Raw genomic sequence first — 20,939 nt, forward strand, 5'->3', positions numbered from 1 at the left:
GTAACCTCAACAGGGATTCCTTGAAATACAGCCAGCTCTCCTGGACTCCTTTCCCCTTCATGTTATTCCCCCAGGGGATCCTACCCATCAGTTTCCTGAGGGAGTTAAAGTCTGCTTTCCTGAAGTCCAGGGTCCATATTCTGCTGCTTACCTTTCTTCCCTGTGTCAGGATCCTGCACTCAACCAACTCATGGTCACTGCCTCCCAGATTCCCATCCACTTTTGCTTCCCCCACTAATTCTTCCCAGTTTGTGAGCAGCAGGTCAAGAAAATCATGTTCATCTATGCATCTGATGTTTCTGTTCTTTACTATAGTTTCAACCAAATCCTCCCCTAAGGGATGTCCCTGTCTGAACCATGTGCTCCTCTGCAGCTGTTGGCCTTCCCTCAACCCTTAGTTTAAAAACTGCTGTATGACCTTTTTAATTTTTACATGCCAGCAATCCGGTTCCATTTTGGTTTGGGTGGAACCCATCCTTCCTGTATAGGCTCCCTCTTTCCCAAAAGGTTCTCCAGTTCCTAATAAATTTGAACCCCTGCTCCCTACACCATCATCTCATCCACACTTTGAGACCCTGAAATTCTGTCAGAACTAAGAGACGACTAAGGGGGATATGACAGAAGTCCATAAAATCATGCCTGTGTGGAGCAAGTAAATGTTATTTACTCCTTCTCATAACACAAGAACTAGGGGTCACCAAATGAAATTAATAGGCAGCAGGTTTAAAACAAACAAAAGGAAATATTTCTTCACAAAATGCACAATCAACTTGTGGAACTCTTTGCCGGAGGATGTTGTGAAGGCCAAGACTTATAACAGAGTTCAAAAAAGAACTAGATAAGTTCCTGGAGGATAGGTCCATCAATGGCTATTAGCCAGGATGGGCAGAGATTGAAAACCATGCTTTGAAGTGTCCCTAGCCTGTGTTTGCCAGAATGGGCAACACAGGATGGATCACTTGGTGATTACCTGTTTTGTTCATTTCCTCTGAAGCACCTGGCATCGGCTACTGTCGGAAGAGAGGCTACTGAGCTAGATAGACCACTGCTCTAACCCAGTAAGCTGATGTTCTCAAAGGTTTTGGTCAGTTCTTACTCCTTTTTTAAATGGTTTGCCAGTCCCTATTTGTGATACCTGTTGCTTAGCAATTACAATTTATTCATGAAAAGGAAAGGAGTACTTGTGGCACCTTAGAGACTAACATATTTATTTCAGCATAAGCTTTCGTGAGCTACAGCTCGCTTCGTTGGGTGCATCCGATGAAGTGAGCTGTAGCTCACAAAAGCTTATGCTCAAATAAATTGGCTAGTCTCTAAGGTGCCACAAGTACTCCTTTTCTTTTTGCGAATACAGACTAACACGGCTGCTACTCTGAAACCTTTCAATTTATTCATGGTGAAAAATCTTTCTCTTTTGAATTTTAAAAGGCCACAAGAGCACTGTGAATGTAGCTTTCCTTTAAATGCTGTGGGGAGAAAGTACATAAAATAAGTTTTCAACCTCACTTGATCTGTAGTCCTACGGGAGACCATATGTTTATAATTTCCATACATGAAGAAAAGCCCTTGGGCAGGGCCTGTGGTCAGTAAATGCTGTATTTTTAAAACAAAATTACTATATTTGGACTGTCATTTTCAAAGCCAGCATTCTGGATTTATTAGTTTCTCAGTCAGATTTCTTCTAAAATATTCCAAGTGGTGGTTGTTAGGTTTGTGGGGAGCGGAGGGTTAACTCTTACTTCAGGCATACTTTTTAACTGTATATCCTGTTGCTGCCATAGCAATAAAAACTAATTCGCACCCTTTCCACACTAAGCTGGCAGGATAGATCAGTGCAGGGGCAATCCGACGATTCCTTTCAGGCAGCTCAGTGTGTGGTTTTAAAGCACAAGTCAAGTAACGGCTGTCTAGGTAGCTGTAACTTGAATATGGTGCGACAGAAGAAGACACGATTTAAAATATGTCCAAAAATGGACATGCTGATAGCTGTCATTGCTGGAAACATCTAATGCATAGGTATGAGGGGCTAAAGAGTACAGATATGCATCCTTGCAAAATTATTATGAACATCTGCTATCCCAAGTGTGCCATCCGCTCTTGGTCCCTCACCATGCTGAGAATGACAAATGAAAGTTATTTTACATGCCTCTTTAAATAAGCAATGAAAACCTTGTCTCGGGCAAGCTGGGGGGTATAATCTTTACTCTTTACACTACAGTAGCATCCAGAGGCCCTAATCAGGATCAGTTAAATGTTTTGCAAACATATATGAAGAAATGCCCTGAATACCTGGGACCCATTGTAGGACCCTGATCTCAATTAACTTTAGTGGGGAATTTGCACCATGTGACTCAGCTGACCAATTAAAACTGGCATTGCCAAGACACCATCTGGAAAATGAATGATAATAAGCAGTAACCGTTTCCTGGGGCAAGGGAATAGAGAACATTTCTAGAAAAGTCTGGTTATGTTCATGAAAATGTTCGGGTTTTTTCCCCGCGTACCAGATTTCATGGGGGCAGCGTTTTTGAATTAAACTTTTTGATCAGTTCCATTAGCCATCATTTTCTCATAACAAAGACCTGACACTGCAGTGAGATCGATTTGAGTGAATCCCTGAAATCGCATAGTGCTTCATTGAATCCCAGCACAGGAGATGTCTGCCTGAGTAGAGGTTACTGCCCGATAAAGGCTAAGCCCTGGTCTATGCTAGGAGTTGAGGTCGAATTTAGCAGCGTTAAATTGATTTAACCCTGCACCCATCCACATGACGAAGCCCTTGTTTTCGACTTAAAGGGCTCTTAAAATAGATTTTCTTACTCCACCCCTGACAAGGGGATTAGTGCTGAAATCGGCCTTGCTGGGTTGAATTTGGGGTACTGTGGACACAATTAGACGGTATTGGCCTCCGTGAGCTATCCCAGAGTGCTCCATTGTGACCGCTCTGGACAGCACTCTCAACTCAGATGCACTGGCCAGGTAGACAGGAAAAGGCCCGCGAACTTTTGAATTTCAATTTCCTGTTTGACCAGCGTGGCAAGCTGCAGGTGACCAAGCAGAGCTCATCAGCAGAGGTGACCATGATGGAGTCCCAGAATCACAAAAGAGCTCCAGCATGGACCGAACGGGAAGTATGGGATCTGATCGCTATATGGAGAGAGGAATTCGTGCTATCAGAACTCCGTTCCAGTTTTCGAAATGCCAAAACCTTTGTCAAAATCTCCCAGGGCATGAAGGCCAGAGGCCATAACAGGGACCCGAAGCAGTGCTGTGTGAAACTTAAGGAGCTGAGGCAAGCCTACCAGAAAGCCAGAGAGGCGAACCGCCGCTCCGGGTCCGAGCCCCAAACATACCGCTTCTATCATGAGCTGCATGCCATTTTAGGGTGTTCAGCCACCACTACCCCAGCTGTGTTGTTTGACTCCTTCAATGGAGATGGAGGCAACACGGAAGCAGGTTTTGGGGATGAGGAAGATGATGATGATGAGGTTGTAGATAGCTCACAACAAGCAAGCGGAGAAATCGGTTTTCCCCACAGCCAAGAACTGTTTCTCACCCTGGACCTGGAGCCAGTACCCCCCGAACCCACTCAAGGCTGCCTCCCGGACCCGCCAGGCAGAGAAGGGACCTCTGGTGAGTGTACCTTTTAAAATACTATACACGGTTTAAAAGCAAGCATGTTTAATGATTAATTTGCCCTGGCATTCGTGGCTCTCCTGGATGTACTCCCAAAGCCTTTGCAAAAGGTTTCTGGGGAGGGCAGCCTTATTCCACCCACCATGGTGGGACACTTTCCCACTCCAGGCCAGTAGCACGTACTCAGGAATCATTGTAGAACAAAGCATTGCAGCGTATGTTTGCTGGTGTTCAAACAACATCCGTTCTTTATCTCTCTGTCTTGCCCTCAGGAGAAAATGTCATTCACGGTCACCTGGTTGAAATAGGGTGCTTTTCTTAAGGGGACATTCAGAGGTGCCCATTCCTGCTGGGCTGTTTGCCTGTGGCTGAACAGAAATGTTCCCCACTGTTAGCCACGGGAAGGGTGGAGGGGCTAGCCACGCCCTGGGGGGAGGCAAAATGCGACCTTGGAACGAAAGCACATGTGCTGTGTATGTAATGTTAACAGCAAGGTTTACCGTGAAAGAGTGTACCCATTGTTCTATAAAATGTGTCTTTTTAAATACCACTGTCCTTTTTTTTTTTTTCCTCCACCAGCTGCATGTGTTTCAAGGATCACAGGATCTTCTCCTTCCCAGAGGCTAGCGAAGATCAGAAGGCGAAAAAACCGCACTCGCGATGAAATGTTCTCTGAGCTCATGCTGTGCTCCCACACTGACAGAGCACAGACGAATGCATGGAGGCAGACAATGTCAGAGTGCAGGAAAGCACAAAATGACCGTAAGGAGAGGTGGCGGGCTGAAGAGAGTAAGTGGAGGGCTGAAGAGAGGGCTGAAGCTGAAAGGTGGCGACAGCATGATGTGAGGAGGCAGGACTCAATGCTGAGGCTGCTGGAGGATCAAACTAATATGCTCCAGCGTATGGTGGAGCTGCAGGAAAGTCAGCAGGAGCACAGACAGCTGCTACAGCCCCTGTGTAACCAACCACCCTCCTCCCCAAGTTCCATAGCCTCCTCACCCAGACGCCCAAGAACGTGGTGGGGGGGCCTCCGGCCACCCAGCCACTCCATCCCAGAGGATTGCCCAAGCAACAGAAGGCTGGCATTCAATAAGTTTTAAAGCTTTAAACTTTTAAAGTGCTGTGTGGCCTTGTCCTTCCCTCCTCCACCATCCCTCCTGGGCTACCTTGGTAGTTATCCCTCTATTTGTGTGATGAATGAATAAAGAATGCATGAATGTGAAGCAACAATGTCTTTATTGCCTCTGACAGCAGTGATCGAAGGGAGGAGGGGAGGGTGGTTAGTTTACAGGGAAGTAGAGTGAACCAAGGGGCAGGGGGTTTCATCAAGGAGAAACAAAGAGAACTTTCACACAGCCTGTCCAGTCATGAAACTGGTCTTCAAAGCTTCTCTGATGCGTACCGCGCCCTCCTGTGCTCTTCTAACCACCCTGGTTTCTGGCTGTGCGTAACCAGCAGCCAGGCGATTTGCCTTAACCTCCCACCCCGCCATAAACGTCTCCCCCTTACTCTCACAGATATTGTGTAATGCACAGCAAGCAGTAAGAACAGTGGGAATATTGGTTTTGCTGAGGTCTAACTGAGTCAGTAAAAAGAAAAGGAGGACTTGTGGCACCTTAGAGACTAACCAATTTATTTGAGCATAAGCTTTCGTGAGCTACAGCTCACTTCATCGGATGCAGTAAACTGCGCCAGCGCGCCTTTAAACATCCAAATGCACATTCTACCACCATTCTGCACTTGCTCAGCCTGTAGCTGAACAGCTCCTGACTACTGTCCAGGCTGCCTGTGTACGGCTTCAGGAGCCATGGCATTAAGGGATAGGCTGGGTCCCCAAGGATAACTATAGGCATTTCAACATCCCCAACGGTTATTTTCTGGTCTGGGAATAAAGTCCCTTCCTGCAGCTTTTGAAACAGACCAGAGTTCCAGAAGATGCGAGCGTCATGTACCTTTCCCGGCCATCCCACGTTGATGTTGGTGAAACGTCCCTTGTGATCCACCAGAGCTTGCAGCACTATTGAAAAGTACCCCTTGCAGTTTATGTACTCGCCGGCTTGGTGCTCCGGTGCCAAGATCGGGATATGGGTTCCGTCTATGGCCCCACCACAGTTAGGGAATCCCATTGCAGCAAAGCCATCCACTATGACCTGCACATTTCCCAGGGTCACTACCCTTGATATCAGCAGATCTTTGATTGCGTGGGCTACTTGCATCACAGCAGCCCCAACAGTAGATTTGCCCACTCCAAATTGACGGGTAGCTGTGTGGCATTGCAAGCTTCCACAGGGCTATTGCCACTCGTTTCTCAACTGTGAGGGCTGCTCTCATCTTGGTATTCTTGCGCCTCAGGGCAGGGGAAAGCAAGTCACAAAGTTCCATGAAAGTGCCCTTACGCATGCGAAAGTTTCACAGCCACTGGGAATCATCCCAGACCTGCAACACTATGTGGTCTAACCAGACTATGCTTGTTTCCCGAGCCCAGAATCGGTGTTCCACTGCATGAACCTCGCCCATTAGCACCATGATGGCCATATTGCCAGGGCCTGTGCTTTGAGAGAAGTCTGTGTCCATGTCCTCATCACTCTCGTCACCGCGCTGACATCGCCTACTCGCCCAGTTTCACTTTGCCAGGTTCTGGTGCTGCATATACTGCTGGATAATGCGCGTGGTGTTTAATGTGCTCCTAATTCCCAAAGTGATCTGAGTGGGCTCCATGCTTGCTGTGGTATGGCGTCTGCACAGAAAAAAGGCGCGGAACGATTGTCTGCCGTTGCCCTGATGGAAGGAGGGGCGACTGACGACATGGCTTACAGCGTTGGCTTACAGGGAATTAAAATCAACAAAGGGGGTGGCTTTGCGAGAAACTGAATGGCCCCTTCAAGGATAGAACTCCAAACCTCAAGGATGGAACTCAAAACTGGGTTTATCAGGCTGTTGATTTCACAGAAGGAGGGAGGGAGGAGAAAATGAATACAAAACAAATCTGGTCTATTTCTTGTTTTGAGCCACTTCATCTATCTTTATACATCTTGCTGGCAGCAGACTGTGCAGTACGCCCGCTAGCCATCGTCATCTCCTGGGTGCTCGGCAGAAGATGATGCAGTATGACTGCTGGCCATTGTCTTCTGCTGGCTGCTGATTAAAAGACAGTGCACTGCTGGTAGGACTCAATCAACACGAGACGAAACAAGGGAAATGACCTGGCTGAGTCACTCCCATGTTTCCCCAGGCGCCCCTGACCTCATTGAGGTCGGTTAAAAGAGCACCCTGGACTATGTCGACAATGGCTACCAGTCATACTGCACTGTCTGCTGCCAAAAGGCAATTAACTGCTGCTGTGTAGCAATGCAGTACCGCGTCTGCCAGCACCCAGGAGACATATGGTGACGATTAGCTGAGTGGGCTCCATGCTTGCCGTGGTATGGTGTCTGCACGGGTAACTCAAGAAAAAAGGTGCAAAATGATTGTCTGCCCTTGCTTTCACGGAAGGAGGGAGGGAAGGGGGGGCTGACGATATGTACCTAGAACCACCTGTGACAATGTTTAACCCCATCAGGCACTGGGATTTCTACCCAGAATTCAAATGGGCGGCGGAGACTGCAGGAACTGTGGGATAGCTACCCACAGTGCAACGCTTCGGAAGTTGACTGTTGCCTCTGTACTGTGGACACACTCTGCCGACTACATGCACTTAGAGCATTTTGTGTGGGGACACACACAATCGACTGTATAAAAAGGCTTTCTACAAAACCTACTTCTATAAATTCGACCAAATTTCGTAGTGTAGACATAAGTGGCTACCAAGTAACTGTATGAGTTGTGTGAGTTGTACTTTGCATCATATGGGTTACATGGTGTTACCCAGCAACTCTAGAACTCTAGGTTTTGTTCACTCTTTGGGGCAGGGACCATCTCTCTGTTTTGTGTGTGCATGTGTGTGGCAGGAGGGCAGATGGCCAGTACAAGGGGCCCTGATTATAGAAACAGTCATTCTGCAGGCTCGTAACAAGGTTGTGCAGATTTAGAATCATAGAATATCAGGGTTGGAAGGGACCCCTGAAGGTCATCTAGTCCAACCCCCTGCTCGAAGCAGGACCAATTCCCAGTTAAATCATCCCAGCCAGGGCTTTGTCAAGCCTGACCTTAAAAACTTCCAAGGAAGGAGATTCCACCACCTCCCTAGGCAACGCATTCCAGTGTTTCACCACCCTCTTAGTGAAAAAGTTTTTCCTAATATCCAATCTAAACCTCCCCCACTGCAACTTGAGGCCATTACTCCTCGTTCTGTCATCTGCTACCATTGAGAACAGTCTAGAGCCATCCTCTTTGGAACCCCCTTTCAGGTAGTTGAAAGCAGCTATCAAATCCCCCCTCATTCTTCTCTTCTGCAGGCTAAACAATCCCAGCTCCCTCAGCCTCTCCTCATAAGTCATGTGTTCTAGACCCCTAATCATTTTTGTTGCCCTTCGCTGGACTCTCTCCAATTTATCCACATCCTTCTTGTAGTGTGGGGCCCAAAACTGGACACAGTACTCCAGATGAGGCCTCACCAATGTCGAATAGAGGGGGACGATCACGTCCCTCGATCTGCTCGCTATGCCCCTACTTATACATCCCAAAATGCCATTGGCCTTCTTGGCAACAAGGGCACACTGCTGACTCATATCCAGCTTCTCGTCCACTGTCACCCCTAGGTCCTTTTCCGCAGAACTGCTGCCTAGACATTCGGTCCCTAGTCTGTAGCGGTGCATTGGATTCTTCCGTCCTAAGTGCAGGACCCTGCACTTATCCTTATTGAACCTCATCAGATTTCTTTTGGCCCAATCCTCCAATTTGTCTAGGTCCTTCTGTATCCTATCCCTCCCCTCCAGCGTATCTACCACTCCTCCCAGTTTAGTATCGTCCGCAAATTTGCTGAGAGTGCAATCCACACCATCCTCCAGATCATTTATGAAGATATTGAACAAAACCGGCCCCAGGACCGACCCCTGGGGCACTCCACTTGACACCGGCTGCCAACTAGACATGGAGCCATTGATCACTACCCGTTGAGCCCGACAATCTAGCCAGCTTTCTACCCACCCTATAGTGCATTCATCCAGCCCATACTTCCTTAACTTGCTGACAAGAATACTGTGGGAGACCGTGTCAAAAGCTTTGCTAAAGTCAAGAAACAATACATCCACTGCTTTCCCTTCATCCACAGAACCAGTAATCTCATCATAAAAGGCGATTAGATTAGTCAGGCATGACCTTCCCTTGGTGAATCCATGCTGGCTGTTCCTGATCACTTTCCTCTCATGCAAGTACTTCAAGATTGATTCTTTGAGGACCTGCTCCATGATTTTTCCAGGGACTGAGGTGAGGCTGACTGGCCTGTAGTTCCCAGGATCCTCCTTCTTCCCTTTTTTAAAGATTGGCACTACATTATCCTTTTTCCAGTCATCCGGGACTTCCCCGGTTCGCCACGAGTTTTCAAAGATAATGCTCATGACATTTTTTTGACAAAGATTTGCTCATGACAATATTTTATGTATCAACCTGAGAGTCATCTTCTGTAATTCATAAATGCCAATCCAGCTTTTCATTGGAGAGGGAATGAGGGAGTGAAGTTTGATGTATAGTGTGCTCAGACCATAATGAGTTTGAGTTGCCTTTGGCAAGCAACGTTACTTTCTGTGGCTTTGTTGGCTGAAGGTAGCGTGGCGGCCGCACAGAAGATCCTCTGCCTCTATCCCTCTAGTCTTGGGAAACTAATGGTGGAAAGGGTTTCTTCCCACCTGTGCGCTGTATCAGTCTTCTCTTTCCCTTGGATCAGCGCCAACATTCAGCACAGGTCATTGCTCAGGGTAGGATCCCTGCTTGCCATGGGTTGGAATGAAGATCGCTAACAGAAATCTGGAGCGTGCCCAGCCGAAACTGGTTTAAATATAAAGAGTTGCCAAACTAACGCCACTTCCACCCATGTGCCTAGCGAGGAGAGAAGGTCTCCCTCGGGACACTGAGAAAGGATTTGTAAGGAGGCTCAGCGTATTCCCAGCACTAGGAACCGTGAGATGTGCCCTGATAGCACTGGTGAAGATGCAGGATCTTGCAGCAGCTTGAGTGTCGTTTCACAGGGTTGCTGCTCTCTCTCATGCTGAGCTCATGCAAGAGAAGTAACTTGAATACAGCTCACTTAACTTTGCAGTGAAAGGTCACCATAAGAGATTGCTAGCCCAATCCTGTTGTTCAGGATTGGGGTTGTAGGCAGGATTTGGCCTTTACTGCAGACCTCCTCTTATTTATACCTTCCTTCACCTTTACTACTCTGTATTTCCATACTAAGCCCAGTCCTGCAATCTGTCAAAGACAAAGCTCCAGCGATTTTCATCTGCAGGTTTGCATCCAGTAGAACTGCAGGATTGAGAACTGTAAGTTTAAAGGGATACGGTTAAATCCCCCATTAAGATGTCCATGTCTGTTGAAAATCTGGAAGAATTTAAATTTCACTTTTTTCACATTTATTTTGCTTTTTGCGTTTTGCTCAGCTGGGACAATGAATCGTGGTAGAGTCACTCTTTGATTTCTAGGCAATAATATAATGCTTCCGTTTGGGTTTGCAGCTCAGCAGGGAATACTTAAAATCCGAAAGAAAACACAGTGTTCATTGCAACTTCTCTCCTTTTTTTTGCCCCTTCTTTCTTTCTCCCTGCTCCCCTCACCCAACAAACTTGGGGTCTGAACTAAATTGGGAGGAGACACTGGCAGTTTGAGCCAACGATATTTTGTAGTGAAATGCTGGAAAACTGCGTGAGTATAAGAAAGGCCATTGAGACTCCATCAGTCCACTTGCACCTTCCTGTTAGCAGACTCTGTACTCTGTTGCCTTTATGAATCTGATAGCCAACGCCTACTGATATTTGCTGTCATGGTAACTTCTTGCTTTCCCTTGCCAGAGACAGCTACTTATCGCACACCCCTTTATGGTCAGCCTTCATGGTGGGGAGAAGATGATGCAAATAACAAACTAGAAAGGCAGGAGGACAGAAGGCAAGAAGAACATTATTCAGGTAATGGAGATGGTCTTTTGGGGGAAAACTGTTGCTTTTTATTTCCTGCTGCACAACACCCTCCTTCAGAATTGTAGTGGCTAAAATTCTGTGTGCTCTTTAAATTTGCCCAAAATGGGAATAAGGGGATATAAAATAACGTGTGTTTGCTTGACATTGTGTGAAATGACAAATAATGAAAGTTGCCTGGGTAATACACTTTTAAATCCAGATAAATAAATACCAAGAACACTACCCCAACAGGCCCTCTTGATTTCTGTTAACATCATGGAGGACACTAATACATTATGAAATCAAGCTCTGATCCCCGCTTCACATCCGCAGGTAGTCAATCACTTATGTGTCTAAAGTTAAGTAGAGGCTGATGTGGTCATGCAGGATCTGGGCTTAAGAAATTACACTGAAGAATAAACTTGGCTGTAGTTGTTAACTGTGGGATAAAGTCGCAAAGGAACCTAAGGACCATCCCAAACCCCACCACCTTGTGCTCCATGTTCAAGGTCCACTTCATCATCCTGCCTTCTCTAACCTAAACACAGAGCAGACTACAAATTCAGAGGGGAGCCAACCCAACAACCTCCCAAAATAAAACAAAAAACCTACCCAAATATTCCACTGCACACACAATTCTTCTTCTGGGGAGTGAGAGAGAGAAAAAATTACACATAACAGATGTTAGTCACGTTGCTTACTGAGGTTCTCAGGTACTACAGCGATGAGGGTGGTATACAAACAATCAGACTATACAGTTACCATGTAATTTAGGCTTTTACAGTACCAGTAATTTAGGCTTTTAATCTAACAGTGTTGTGGTGCCTGAAGTAAGGTGTGTTCTTCCATGTTTTTGTATCTGTAGAAAGAACGAAGGAGATATCCCAGCATGAAGGGGAGATCAATGGTAACGTTATTGCTTATAGAGATTCCCAGGAACAGTCTGTGTATGCATTCAGAAGAGAACCTAGTTATTTCGAAATCCCAACGAAGGAATTCCAACAGCTGGCAAAATCGCCTGAAACGCAGGTCCACGAAATCCCGACGAAGGACATTGATGCTGTGATGCCACCCGTTGTGCAAAGCCATGCCTCTTTTACCATTGAATTTGATGACTGTACCCCTGGTAAAATAAAGATAAAAGATCATGTGACTAAGTTTTCACTCAGACAGAGAAGACCCTTCAGTAAGGATGCGGGTCACACAGAGATGATGTCAGCGGAGAGCAAGGTGGCTGATTGGCTGGTTCAGAATGACCCAAGTTTGATGAGAAGGCAGTCTCCAGGAGATGATGTGTTCAGTACAAAGAGTGATCTGCCGGTTCATGTGAGGACACTGAAAGGTAAGCTGTTGTTTTTCATGCTGGCTAGTCCATGTTCTTGCCTTCCAAGTACAGCATAAGTAAGCGGGGGGAGGAAATGTTACCCTTTTTCTCAGCCCAAAGTTCACAGGGTAAGAACCACTTATCTGTTACAGGTATTTTTATAATCACTGTCGACACTCCTAAGCCTAGTTCAGCTGGCAGACGGCCCACCTGCTGGACATAGATGCCACTTGTGATTCTGGCAGTGGAATGTTCTAACCCGGTGTCCACCCGGCTTTATCATGGCAAGTCGTCAGACATACTCATCTCAAACAGAGAGTTTCCGTTTCAGATGTTCAAGTTTTTCGTCATGCCGTTAAGGCAGGTTAGAAACAGGTTTAACAGTTAGTTAATCTCTTCTCTTGGCCACCTGTCATGGTAGGAATGACGTTTGCTTTTCTAGCACTAGGTTCACAATTGCTAAATGTAGCTAATCGCCCTTGACCTTGGTATAGAGTGGACAGTCACAATCCCATGACAGTGGAAGAGCATGGGGTGGGGGCCAGAGCTCTAGGGGCAGAGTCTGAGGTGTGAGGACAGAGGTTACTGAAATTCTGTGCCATGGCTGTGAGAGAGGTTTCTTTTCCTTAACCGAAACATATCTGAAACCTCCCTCCCCCACTGTTTAACTGTTCCAGGTGAATCCAGGTCACCTGCCTTTGGGAAGAGTCTGTCACCGTGAGGTGTTTTCTGTCATCTCTTGCAGAAAAGGAGGGGAAGATTTTCAAAGGCCAGAAATAGTTTAGTGTCCCACTGCTACTGGCAGTCTCTGACAGTTGGGCATCTAATGTCCATCTGTGTCTTTGAAAATTCCCCCCATGATCTATTTGACGTGAGCTAGTTTGGCCACCTCTATCAGCCCAATTCACTGTCAAATGGGGAAAAGGCAACACCTTGTGAATTTCCACCAGTTTGCTCATGGAGGCCTTGCAAGTGCTGGATGAGCTACAGTCTGTAATCCTCCTGCCTGATAAAGTCAAGGAGGGGGGCTCTCAGGTCCACCAGTGGCTGAGATTAATGGCCCTTTACGGGATGGCAAGACACCAGCTTCCCTCATAGGAGAAGTCGCTAGGCCCTTGTCCAAGAAACCATTTCCTGATGTTGACAGTCTCACTTACCTTTGGCGTAATCTGCCATGTTATGTAGTGTTTGAGAAGGTTGTATAGCAAAGGAGCTCTGGTGTCTTCAAGGATATGTCTACACTGCAATTAAAAACTCGCAGCTGGCTCAGGCTAAGGGGCTGTTTAATTGTGGGGTAGACGTTCGGGCTTAGCCTGTGGCCGAGCTCTGGGACCTTGAGAGGTGGGAGGTTCCAGAGATCGGGCTGCAGGCTGAGCCCAAAAGTCTACACCATGATTAAATAGCCCCTTAGCCCGAGTCAGCTGGCATGAGCCAGCCACGGGTTTCTAACTGCAGTGTAGACGTACCCTATGCGACTGGGTTTTGTTGATTCGGATGTGAACCGCGGCTGTAGTGTATGGGAATGCACTGAAATAGTGTTCTCCCTTTTCAGAGAGATGCCAGGGGCTGGTCGCAGGCATTTGCTCATCTGTCCCTAGGATTTTCCCATATGATGTTCTGTACAGCTCCCTGTGTGTGTCTCCCCACTCAGTGTATAAATGAGGTTAGGGGAGAGAGAGAGATAATGTGAAGTTTCACTATGTGGATGATGCATATAATTGTCTCCTTTTCATCAAATACCAAGTTAGTGTCTTTTGTCCATCTGTGTGTAGGCAGACGATTCTCTGATGAGAACTTTGCAACGTTTATCCACGCCTTTTTTACCTCCAGATTGGTTTACTGTGTAACACATTCCTATGTGGGGCTCTCTTTGAAGAACACTTGGAAGCTACAGTTGGCCACCTCCTTAATTAGCATTGTTGGCCCCAAGGAACGGTTTATACCAGATTTCTGAGGTCTTCACTGGCTGCTTCTTTGCTTCTGGGAACAGTTCAGGTGTCTTGACATCAGGATGTAAATACTCTGTGGTTTGGGTCCTGGCCACCAGAGGAGAGATATGCTGTCATAACATCTGAAATCAGCCAGAGAGCTTCTTCTCACAGCCCCAAGATTTTAACCTTGAGAGCAGGGTTCCCAGCCCTTAACTTGAGAACTTGCTGCTCACCTCGATACCAACAGAGACCAAGTTTACTGACCTTCAGGGCACAATACAAGGTCCATTTACTTGCTCAGACTTTTTCTTGAGGAAGGAGCTAGTGAGATCTTTGAAAGGCTATGTCAGGGATTGAGTGTTAAATCATGATGCTTTTTACCGGTGTGCTTGGGCCACTTGGATTTGCAAAACAGGTGCAGTTTTCCTTTCAGTTGCCTGGTGTTAAACCTCTATCTCTTCTCACTACGCGTGGGTATGGTCTAGAGTACAGAGGTCTTTTCCCAGTTCTCCTGATGACTGTAAGTCCTTGGGCAAGTCACCCACACCCTGGATGCCTTGGATTCCCTGTTGGTTAAATGCGGAGGGGGGATGTTAAAAGTTACAGAGATTCTGTACTAAAAATGTTACCACTGTTGGTGCAAAACAGAGCTTAATGAGCAAGAAGTGTCCATAAAATAACCAAGTTAACCTTTGCCAGGAGGGTGAAGAAATGATGTGGAAGCCATATACATAATGTTTAGGAATTTTACGGCCTTAATCCTTCAGATAAAACTGAAAATCCTGCAAGTCCTAAGGGGGAGAGAGAATAGAAGTTCAGAGGCGCTTTAGCTATGAATTCCGTCAGCCTGCTGCTCTTTGATCATCTTGGTTTGAGTCCATGGAATGCAATCCACAGGGCTTTTCTTTTGTCTTGTTTTGTTTCCCCTACTCTGCAGGGTAATTTTTGTCCTGGAGCAAAAGATACATAAACAAGATAATCTTTGAGACTAGTGAAATTGCACTGAATGGTAAAATAATTACATGTATTTATTTTGATTTAAATAATAAAAAAGATGCACATAAAAAGCTCTAGATTGTCTGACTCATAATTAATTTTACAATAACAACAAAAGCAAAACCCCAACCGTATTCAAAAAGGAACTCCATCAGCCAGCTCCCTACAACCCCTTCCTCTACTTCCCACTCTTTCATCATTCTGGGACACAAACCGTCAGCTCTCTTTAAACACCAGATCAAACAGCTGTCTTTTGCAGCGTGCCCACTATGAACTATTCCTTTACAAAGAGAAAAATCGAGGATTGACCGTGCTGGGAGGTGGTTATTAGGGTTACAGTGAAATGTTAGTGTAGGACTCAATTGCGTGTAATCATTTGCAGGTAACAGACATGAAGATGGGACGCAAAGTGATTCCGAAGACCCCGTTGCACCCACAGCAGAAAAGGAGACCACCAGCAGTGACCATGCAGCTGAGCAAGCCAGGCTTCAGCGCCAGATCAAGCGTGACCCCCAGGAAATGCTGCATAACCAGCAGGCCTTCGTCATTGAGTTCTTTGATGATGACACGCCTCGTAAAAAGAGGTCACAGTCCTTCACGCACAGCGCACACTCCTCTCAGAGCGACACGGATCCCGTGCCGAAAACCAAGGTGGAAAAGCGCAAAGCTGCCATGCCCGCTGAGAAGCTTGGTAGCCCAGTGCCACCTCCTCATCTGGCTGCCCAGGCAGGCAAGCCAGCTAGCAACTCCTCGGGGACACAAAGATCCAGCTCCTTTAAGAGAGAGAAGACAGAAGATCGGATCAGCTCCTCGTCATCCTCTGCTTCAAGGCCGTCTGCAAAGAACTACGGCAGCATTGGGAGGAAGTCTAAAATTGCTCAGGATTTTGCTGCTGAGTTTCTAAGGCAAAACTCTCAAGCTGGAAAGCCAAGCGCTGAGAAGCCAGCACCTCTGCAGATGCCAGTGGCTCCACGGGTAGTAATATCGTCTGCACCAGACCCTGTCACCGCATCACCTACCGACCCAAAATTGGTCAAGGCTAGGAAGCATGATGAGGAGGACAGTTTAAGTGAAACGGGCACATATACCATTGAGACAGAGTCACAAGATAAAGAAGTAGAAGAAGCTCGGAAAATGATCGATCAGGTAAAATCACTCCAGGGAACACCTCTTATAAATGTGATCACTGTTGGCTGACAAACCAGGGATTGACCCAGGGACCTCTAGGGTACATCTACACTGCAAAGTGGCAGCCTGCAGCTGCTAATCTCAGAGCCCAGGTCTACAGACTCGGGCCCATGGGCTTATGCTAGAGCGTCAAACAGCCCACTCCCCTCCCTAGGCTTCAGACCCTGAGCCTGAATGTCTATACATCCATTTTAGTGCTGTAGCCTTGTCTGTAGAACTGGGCTCTGAGACGCTGCCGCGTGCAGTGTTGACATACCCCTCGAGCCAAAAATACGAGCTGCGAAGGCTTCAGCTAAAGGGTGTGAGTTGGATGGGAGCTCTAAGGGATTCCTATCCTCTGTGGAGCCGGCACAGGCAGGATCCTGTCACACACTCACCAGTGGGTTACACAGGCACCGTAAATGGGGGTAAAATATCCATTAAAAACCCATCTGAAAAGGGGCAGGGGAACTTTATAGCAACTCATATCTTTGTGTCCAAAGAGGATTTACATGCAAAGGTACAAGAATGGCCTTGCAAATGTACCAGCAAAGGGCAACATGATGCTCAAAATAATGAAGGGGTCGATTCTGCAAAGATTTGTTCGCATGAGTAACTTTACGGAACAGGACTGCTCGAATGCACAAGTCTTTGCAAATTCAGGGTCTAATTATGCATCGTGCCCTTTACACCACTTCCTCCAGCCCTGCTGTTAATAATATATGGGACACGTATACTCTGCCTGGCAGGCTCTCCCTGGCAGGCCAAAAGAAGCTGAAATGGAAGACAGATTTTCTCTAACTCAGGAGTCCCAGTGACATCCCCAACTCCTAGTTGAGGGTGGTTTGATTTCGCTAAAGGGGACTTGTCCAGGCAGACAGCAACTAATTGCTGTAGGGAAGGGAGTGTCCAGGTGGGGTTGGTCATGGAAGTGATTGTATCTGTTTTAATTTAAAAAATGTAAAATGAATGATAACTCAAAAAAACCCAACCACCCCAAACAACCAGTTATTTTGTAAAGCTTGGCCTATTTTCAGGTTTAACAACAGAGGCAGCAGGCAGAGGTTCAAGTAAAACAGGCACGTGAAAAATAACAGAAATGTAGGCAAAGGGTAAAGTAACTAGTTTGAAAAAAGCATCCTGTCATTGAGTCAGGCTCTGAAGCTCTGCACTAGCTGGCCCATGTACCCATGTGATTTTGTCTCTGCTACTCCACATTCATCCCCCTCCTCGCTTCCTTCCAATGGTTTGTTACACCCACTCACTGCAAGTTGTTTTAGGACTTGTCTACATAGGGAAGCCAGTGTGAAATAAGTGAGGATGTGAATTTAAAGCGCAGGAGCTATTTTGCACTAGCGCCCCACGTGGACACACTTATTCCACACTGAGTGCCTCTTTGGGGATTAGCTTAGTCCGCTTCCAAAGACTAATAAGAGTGTCCACATGAAGAGCGAGTACGGAATAGCTATTCTGCTATATCTCTTCTGGGCTACTTCCCTGTAAAAAAATAAGCCCTTAAACTAGATTGCAAGCTCTTAGGGGCAAAGATTGGGTCAATGTTTGAACAGCATGCAGCTCAATGAGGCCTTGACCCTGATATATAAACAATCATAATGCAATAGTATAAAAATACCCCAATTAATAGATCTTTGCACTAAGGAGAAGGATGTTCTCATGATTAGAGCACTGCAATTTGGGAGTCAAGTGACTTGATTCTTATTTTGATTCTGCCACCAACTTCCAGAGGCCTTGGCCACATCACTAAACTGCTCTGTGCTGCAGTTTTCCCGCTTTGTAAAACAGAGATAATGATGATTTCATCCTCACAGGGGTGTTTTGTGGCTTTATTATAAAGTGCTTTGAGATAAATCATAGCAATGAGAGATGGAGAGGACCTGTTAGGTCATCAGGTCCATCTCTCTGATGGTGGAGGGCTGTTCTTATCAGTACATTATCAAGTCCTCTGCCCAGTCTGGTTTTAAAAGTCCCTACTGATGGATCTTCCATCGCTTCCCTTGAGAGACTCTTCCACAGCTTAATTCACATTACCATCCAGTTTTTTCCTGATATACTAAATTTTACTTGGATGAAAAAGGATTTAGCTGTGCAAATGTTTAATTTTATAGGGAATGTACTGGAATACCGTACGAATTTGGAAACGTGTCTATGAAGTGTTTTAGACTTTGTCTACACTACAGACCTTACAGCGGCATAATTAAACCACCCCCAACAAGTCTATGTCAGTGGGAAAGCGTCTCCTGTCGACATAGCGTTGTCCACACTGGCCCTTTTGTCGGGCGGGGATGTGTGGCTTTTTCACACCCCTGACCGATAAAAGTTTTACCGACAAAAGTGCTAGTGTGGACATAGCCTTAGAAATAACTTTTGAAGAGTGGCGAGTAGAACAACTTACATGGTATATAAGAATTGGTTAATAGCTAACCATTTGGGACCACAGTTTCAGTGTGATTAGCATTTTTTGGATTTAGCTTTCATGGTTACACTGTTTTAATCTCTCCCCTCCCCTCCCCCTCCGCACACTTTTTTAGGTTTTCGGAGTGTTTGAATCTCCAGAGTTTTCCAGATTATCTTCAGCCTACAGACCTATTATAAAAGGCGAAAAGGAAGAATCAAGCTCTCACCAGCATCTAATCACTGAAAATGGCACCAGTCAGAAGACACTTCTGCTCCAGGCATTCCCTTCAAAACCCACTAGTGGGTCCCAGGCTGAGATGCAGGTACAGGGAACGGGGGTGATTTATGTGCTTTTCGGCCTAGGTGGGAATGTATTGATTTGATTTCACCTTTGGGAGATCAGTCTGTGTGTGCAACAGGCTCTCAGGAGGTGTGACATTCCCTAGGGTGAAACCTGAACTGCTGTGTCCCTTTAGCTCTTCAGACTGGGATGCCTTTAACACTGCTTTGCTGGTGAATAGCAAACCTCTGCTCGCACACAGCCCCTAGCAAGTAAAGTCACTCCCAGCTGAGTACATGAATGCTATGCCCAGACATCCATAAATTACATACAGGTCAATACCCGCATATCCCTGAATCCTAGCCTTGTCCCCTAGAAATGGGCGTCTTGTACTGTTCAAAACCCACTGGCCAGTACAAGCTCATAAATAGTCCCATCATTCCAGCACTGGGTAATGAATATGCACCAGTCCTGCTGACATTAAAGTGTTTAAGAAATCTCTACTATCAAACACACTGGTTTAGATAAGACAATAAAACAAGTTTAACAACTACAGAAAGATAGATTTTAAGTGATTATAAATGGTAAGGCATAAAAGTCAGCATTGGTTACCAAAGAAATAAAAGGTTAAACACGCAAGCTAATTCCTAAACTTTATCAGACTAATAGGCTTAAAAGCAAAAGGTTTGTCTCACCATGAGCTGCAATACATTTCACAGGCTGCGTCCCTTTCCAGCCTGGGACCACTCCTTCCCTTGTTCAGTTCTTTGAGAGTTGTTGCTGCCATAAGCAGAGAAATGGAAGAAGGAGAGAGGTGTCCTGTGGAGGTCACTGTCCTTTATTTTTATACCCTCCCCCTCTCTCTGAGGATTACCGCCCCACCAGGGTGTAGACAAACAGTCTCCTCTGTATGTGAGATACGCACCGTGGCTGGAAGGAAACGTAAACTACTTTTTTACACTTTCCTGTTGCTGAAGAATGGCTGCTTAAGTAAGTGATAACTCACTTGACTTTGTTGGTACCTGTCTGGGGTTGTCAGTGTGTCTTTGCCTCTGAAAAATGGGTTTGTTGGCGTTACCCAGAACTACAACATGTTTCAGTAACAATCATATAGCAAAATCTCAATTTTACACATAGTGTTGTTATACACATCTTAACAGGACAGTGATGTTCTGCAGATTGAGTTTTCAAATGATACCTCACAAAGCATACTTGGTACAGAATATATCATAATCATATAAAGGGGTGAACATGGGGTACAAGGTGTCATGTGGGTACAGGGTATCACAGAGGGGTTTTGTGACAAGACTTTGGTTAAAAAAATTTATAACATTCCATTTGTCTCTTTATAGGGGCCTCCAGCATCTCAAGGTGGTCAGAAGTGGGTGTCTAGGTGGGCAAGTCTTGCTGACAGCTACACAGACTCAGGGGTTTGTGATGTTCAACAGCAGGGATTAGTATCAGAGGGCCATACCGGTAAGTACTGTGCTGATACCATCTTCAGGATGCTGGACAGTTTATTTAAAAGTGAAATGAAAAGTGTGTGTGGGGAGGGGTGGGAGAGAGATGTGCTTATGCTCTTTTTTGTTGCTTTCTGATGGACCTAGAGAAAGCTTGAAATGCTCTTTTATTTTCTTACAGCTTATTTTCTGTTTTAACTAAAGTATATGGAAAGAAATCTTTCTTTGTTTAGGATTAGCTGCCTCGTCCCTTCAGTTAAGGGTTACGAAGGCAGTCAGTGCACATATGAGTCATCCAAGAAGTCCTCCAACAAGAAAAGTGAAGACCGTACTTGACATTCCTGAAGTTTGTTCAGGTGGCATAGGAACAATAACACTTACAGGGGCAGGATTGGAAATAACCATCCATCAGGAATTGTTTGTACTTCATTATGAAGCAAAAAGGAAAGGCAGAACCCCAATTTTTCCTCTGCAAGTCATTTATGAAAGCAAGCACTGACCAGCCCTCTTTAGCTGTGGTTTTGTTGCACTTCTCCTATGTTCTCAAGCTGTGCTGAGCATATCAGACTGTCCTTGGGTTTGGTAGCGCTAGGTAGCAGTATTTGAAGTGATTGTAGGGGGCCTGATGCATAGAACGAAGTACAAGAGAAGAAAAAACAAAGTGAAGTCTTAGAATCATGTCAG

General features: G+C 45.9%; 1 protein-coding gene across 1 annotated transcript in view; it reads left to right on the forward strand.

Moving 5' to 3' along the window:
- CEP170B (centrosomal protein 170B) overlaps positions 1-20,939 on the forward strand; it is a 97,294-nt gene that overhangs the window by 41,369 nt on the left and 34,986 nt on the right. Inside the window, exons 6-12 of the mRNA XM_077820556.1 lie at positions 10,578-10,691; positions 11,548-12,024; positions 15,316-16,079; positions 18,650-18,853; positions 19,568-19,571; positions 20,158-20,271; positions 20,923-20,934. Of these exons, the coding sequence (XP_077676682.1) occupies positions 10,578-10,691; positions 11,548-12,024; positions 15,316-16,079; positions 18,650-18,853; positions 19,568-19,571; positions 20,158-20,271; positions 20,923-20,934 (1,689 nt within the window). The remainder of the gene's footprint in view (positions 1-10,577; positions 10,692-11,547; positions 12,025-15,315; positions 16,080-18,649; positions 18,854-19,567; positions 19,572-20,157; positions 20,272-20,922; positions 20,935-20,939) is intronic.

This window comes from Eretmochelys imbricata, chromosome 6 (assembly GCF_965152235.1).
Source record: "Eretmochelys imbricata isolate rEreImb1 chromosome 6, rEreImb1.hap1, whole genome shotgun sequence".
In the NCBI taxonomy this organism is placed as follows: Eukaryota; Metazoa; Chordata; order Testudines; family Cheloniidae; genus Eretmochelys; species Eretmochelys imbricata.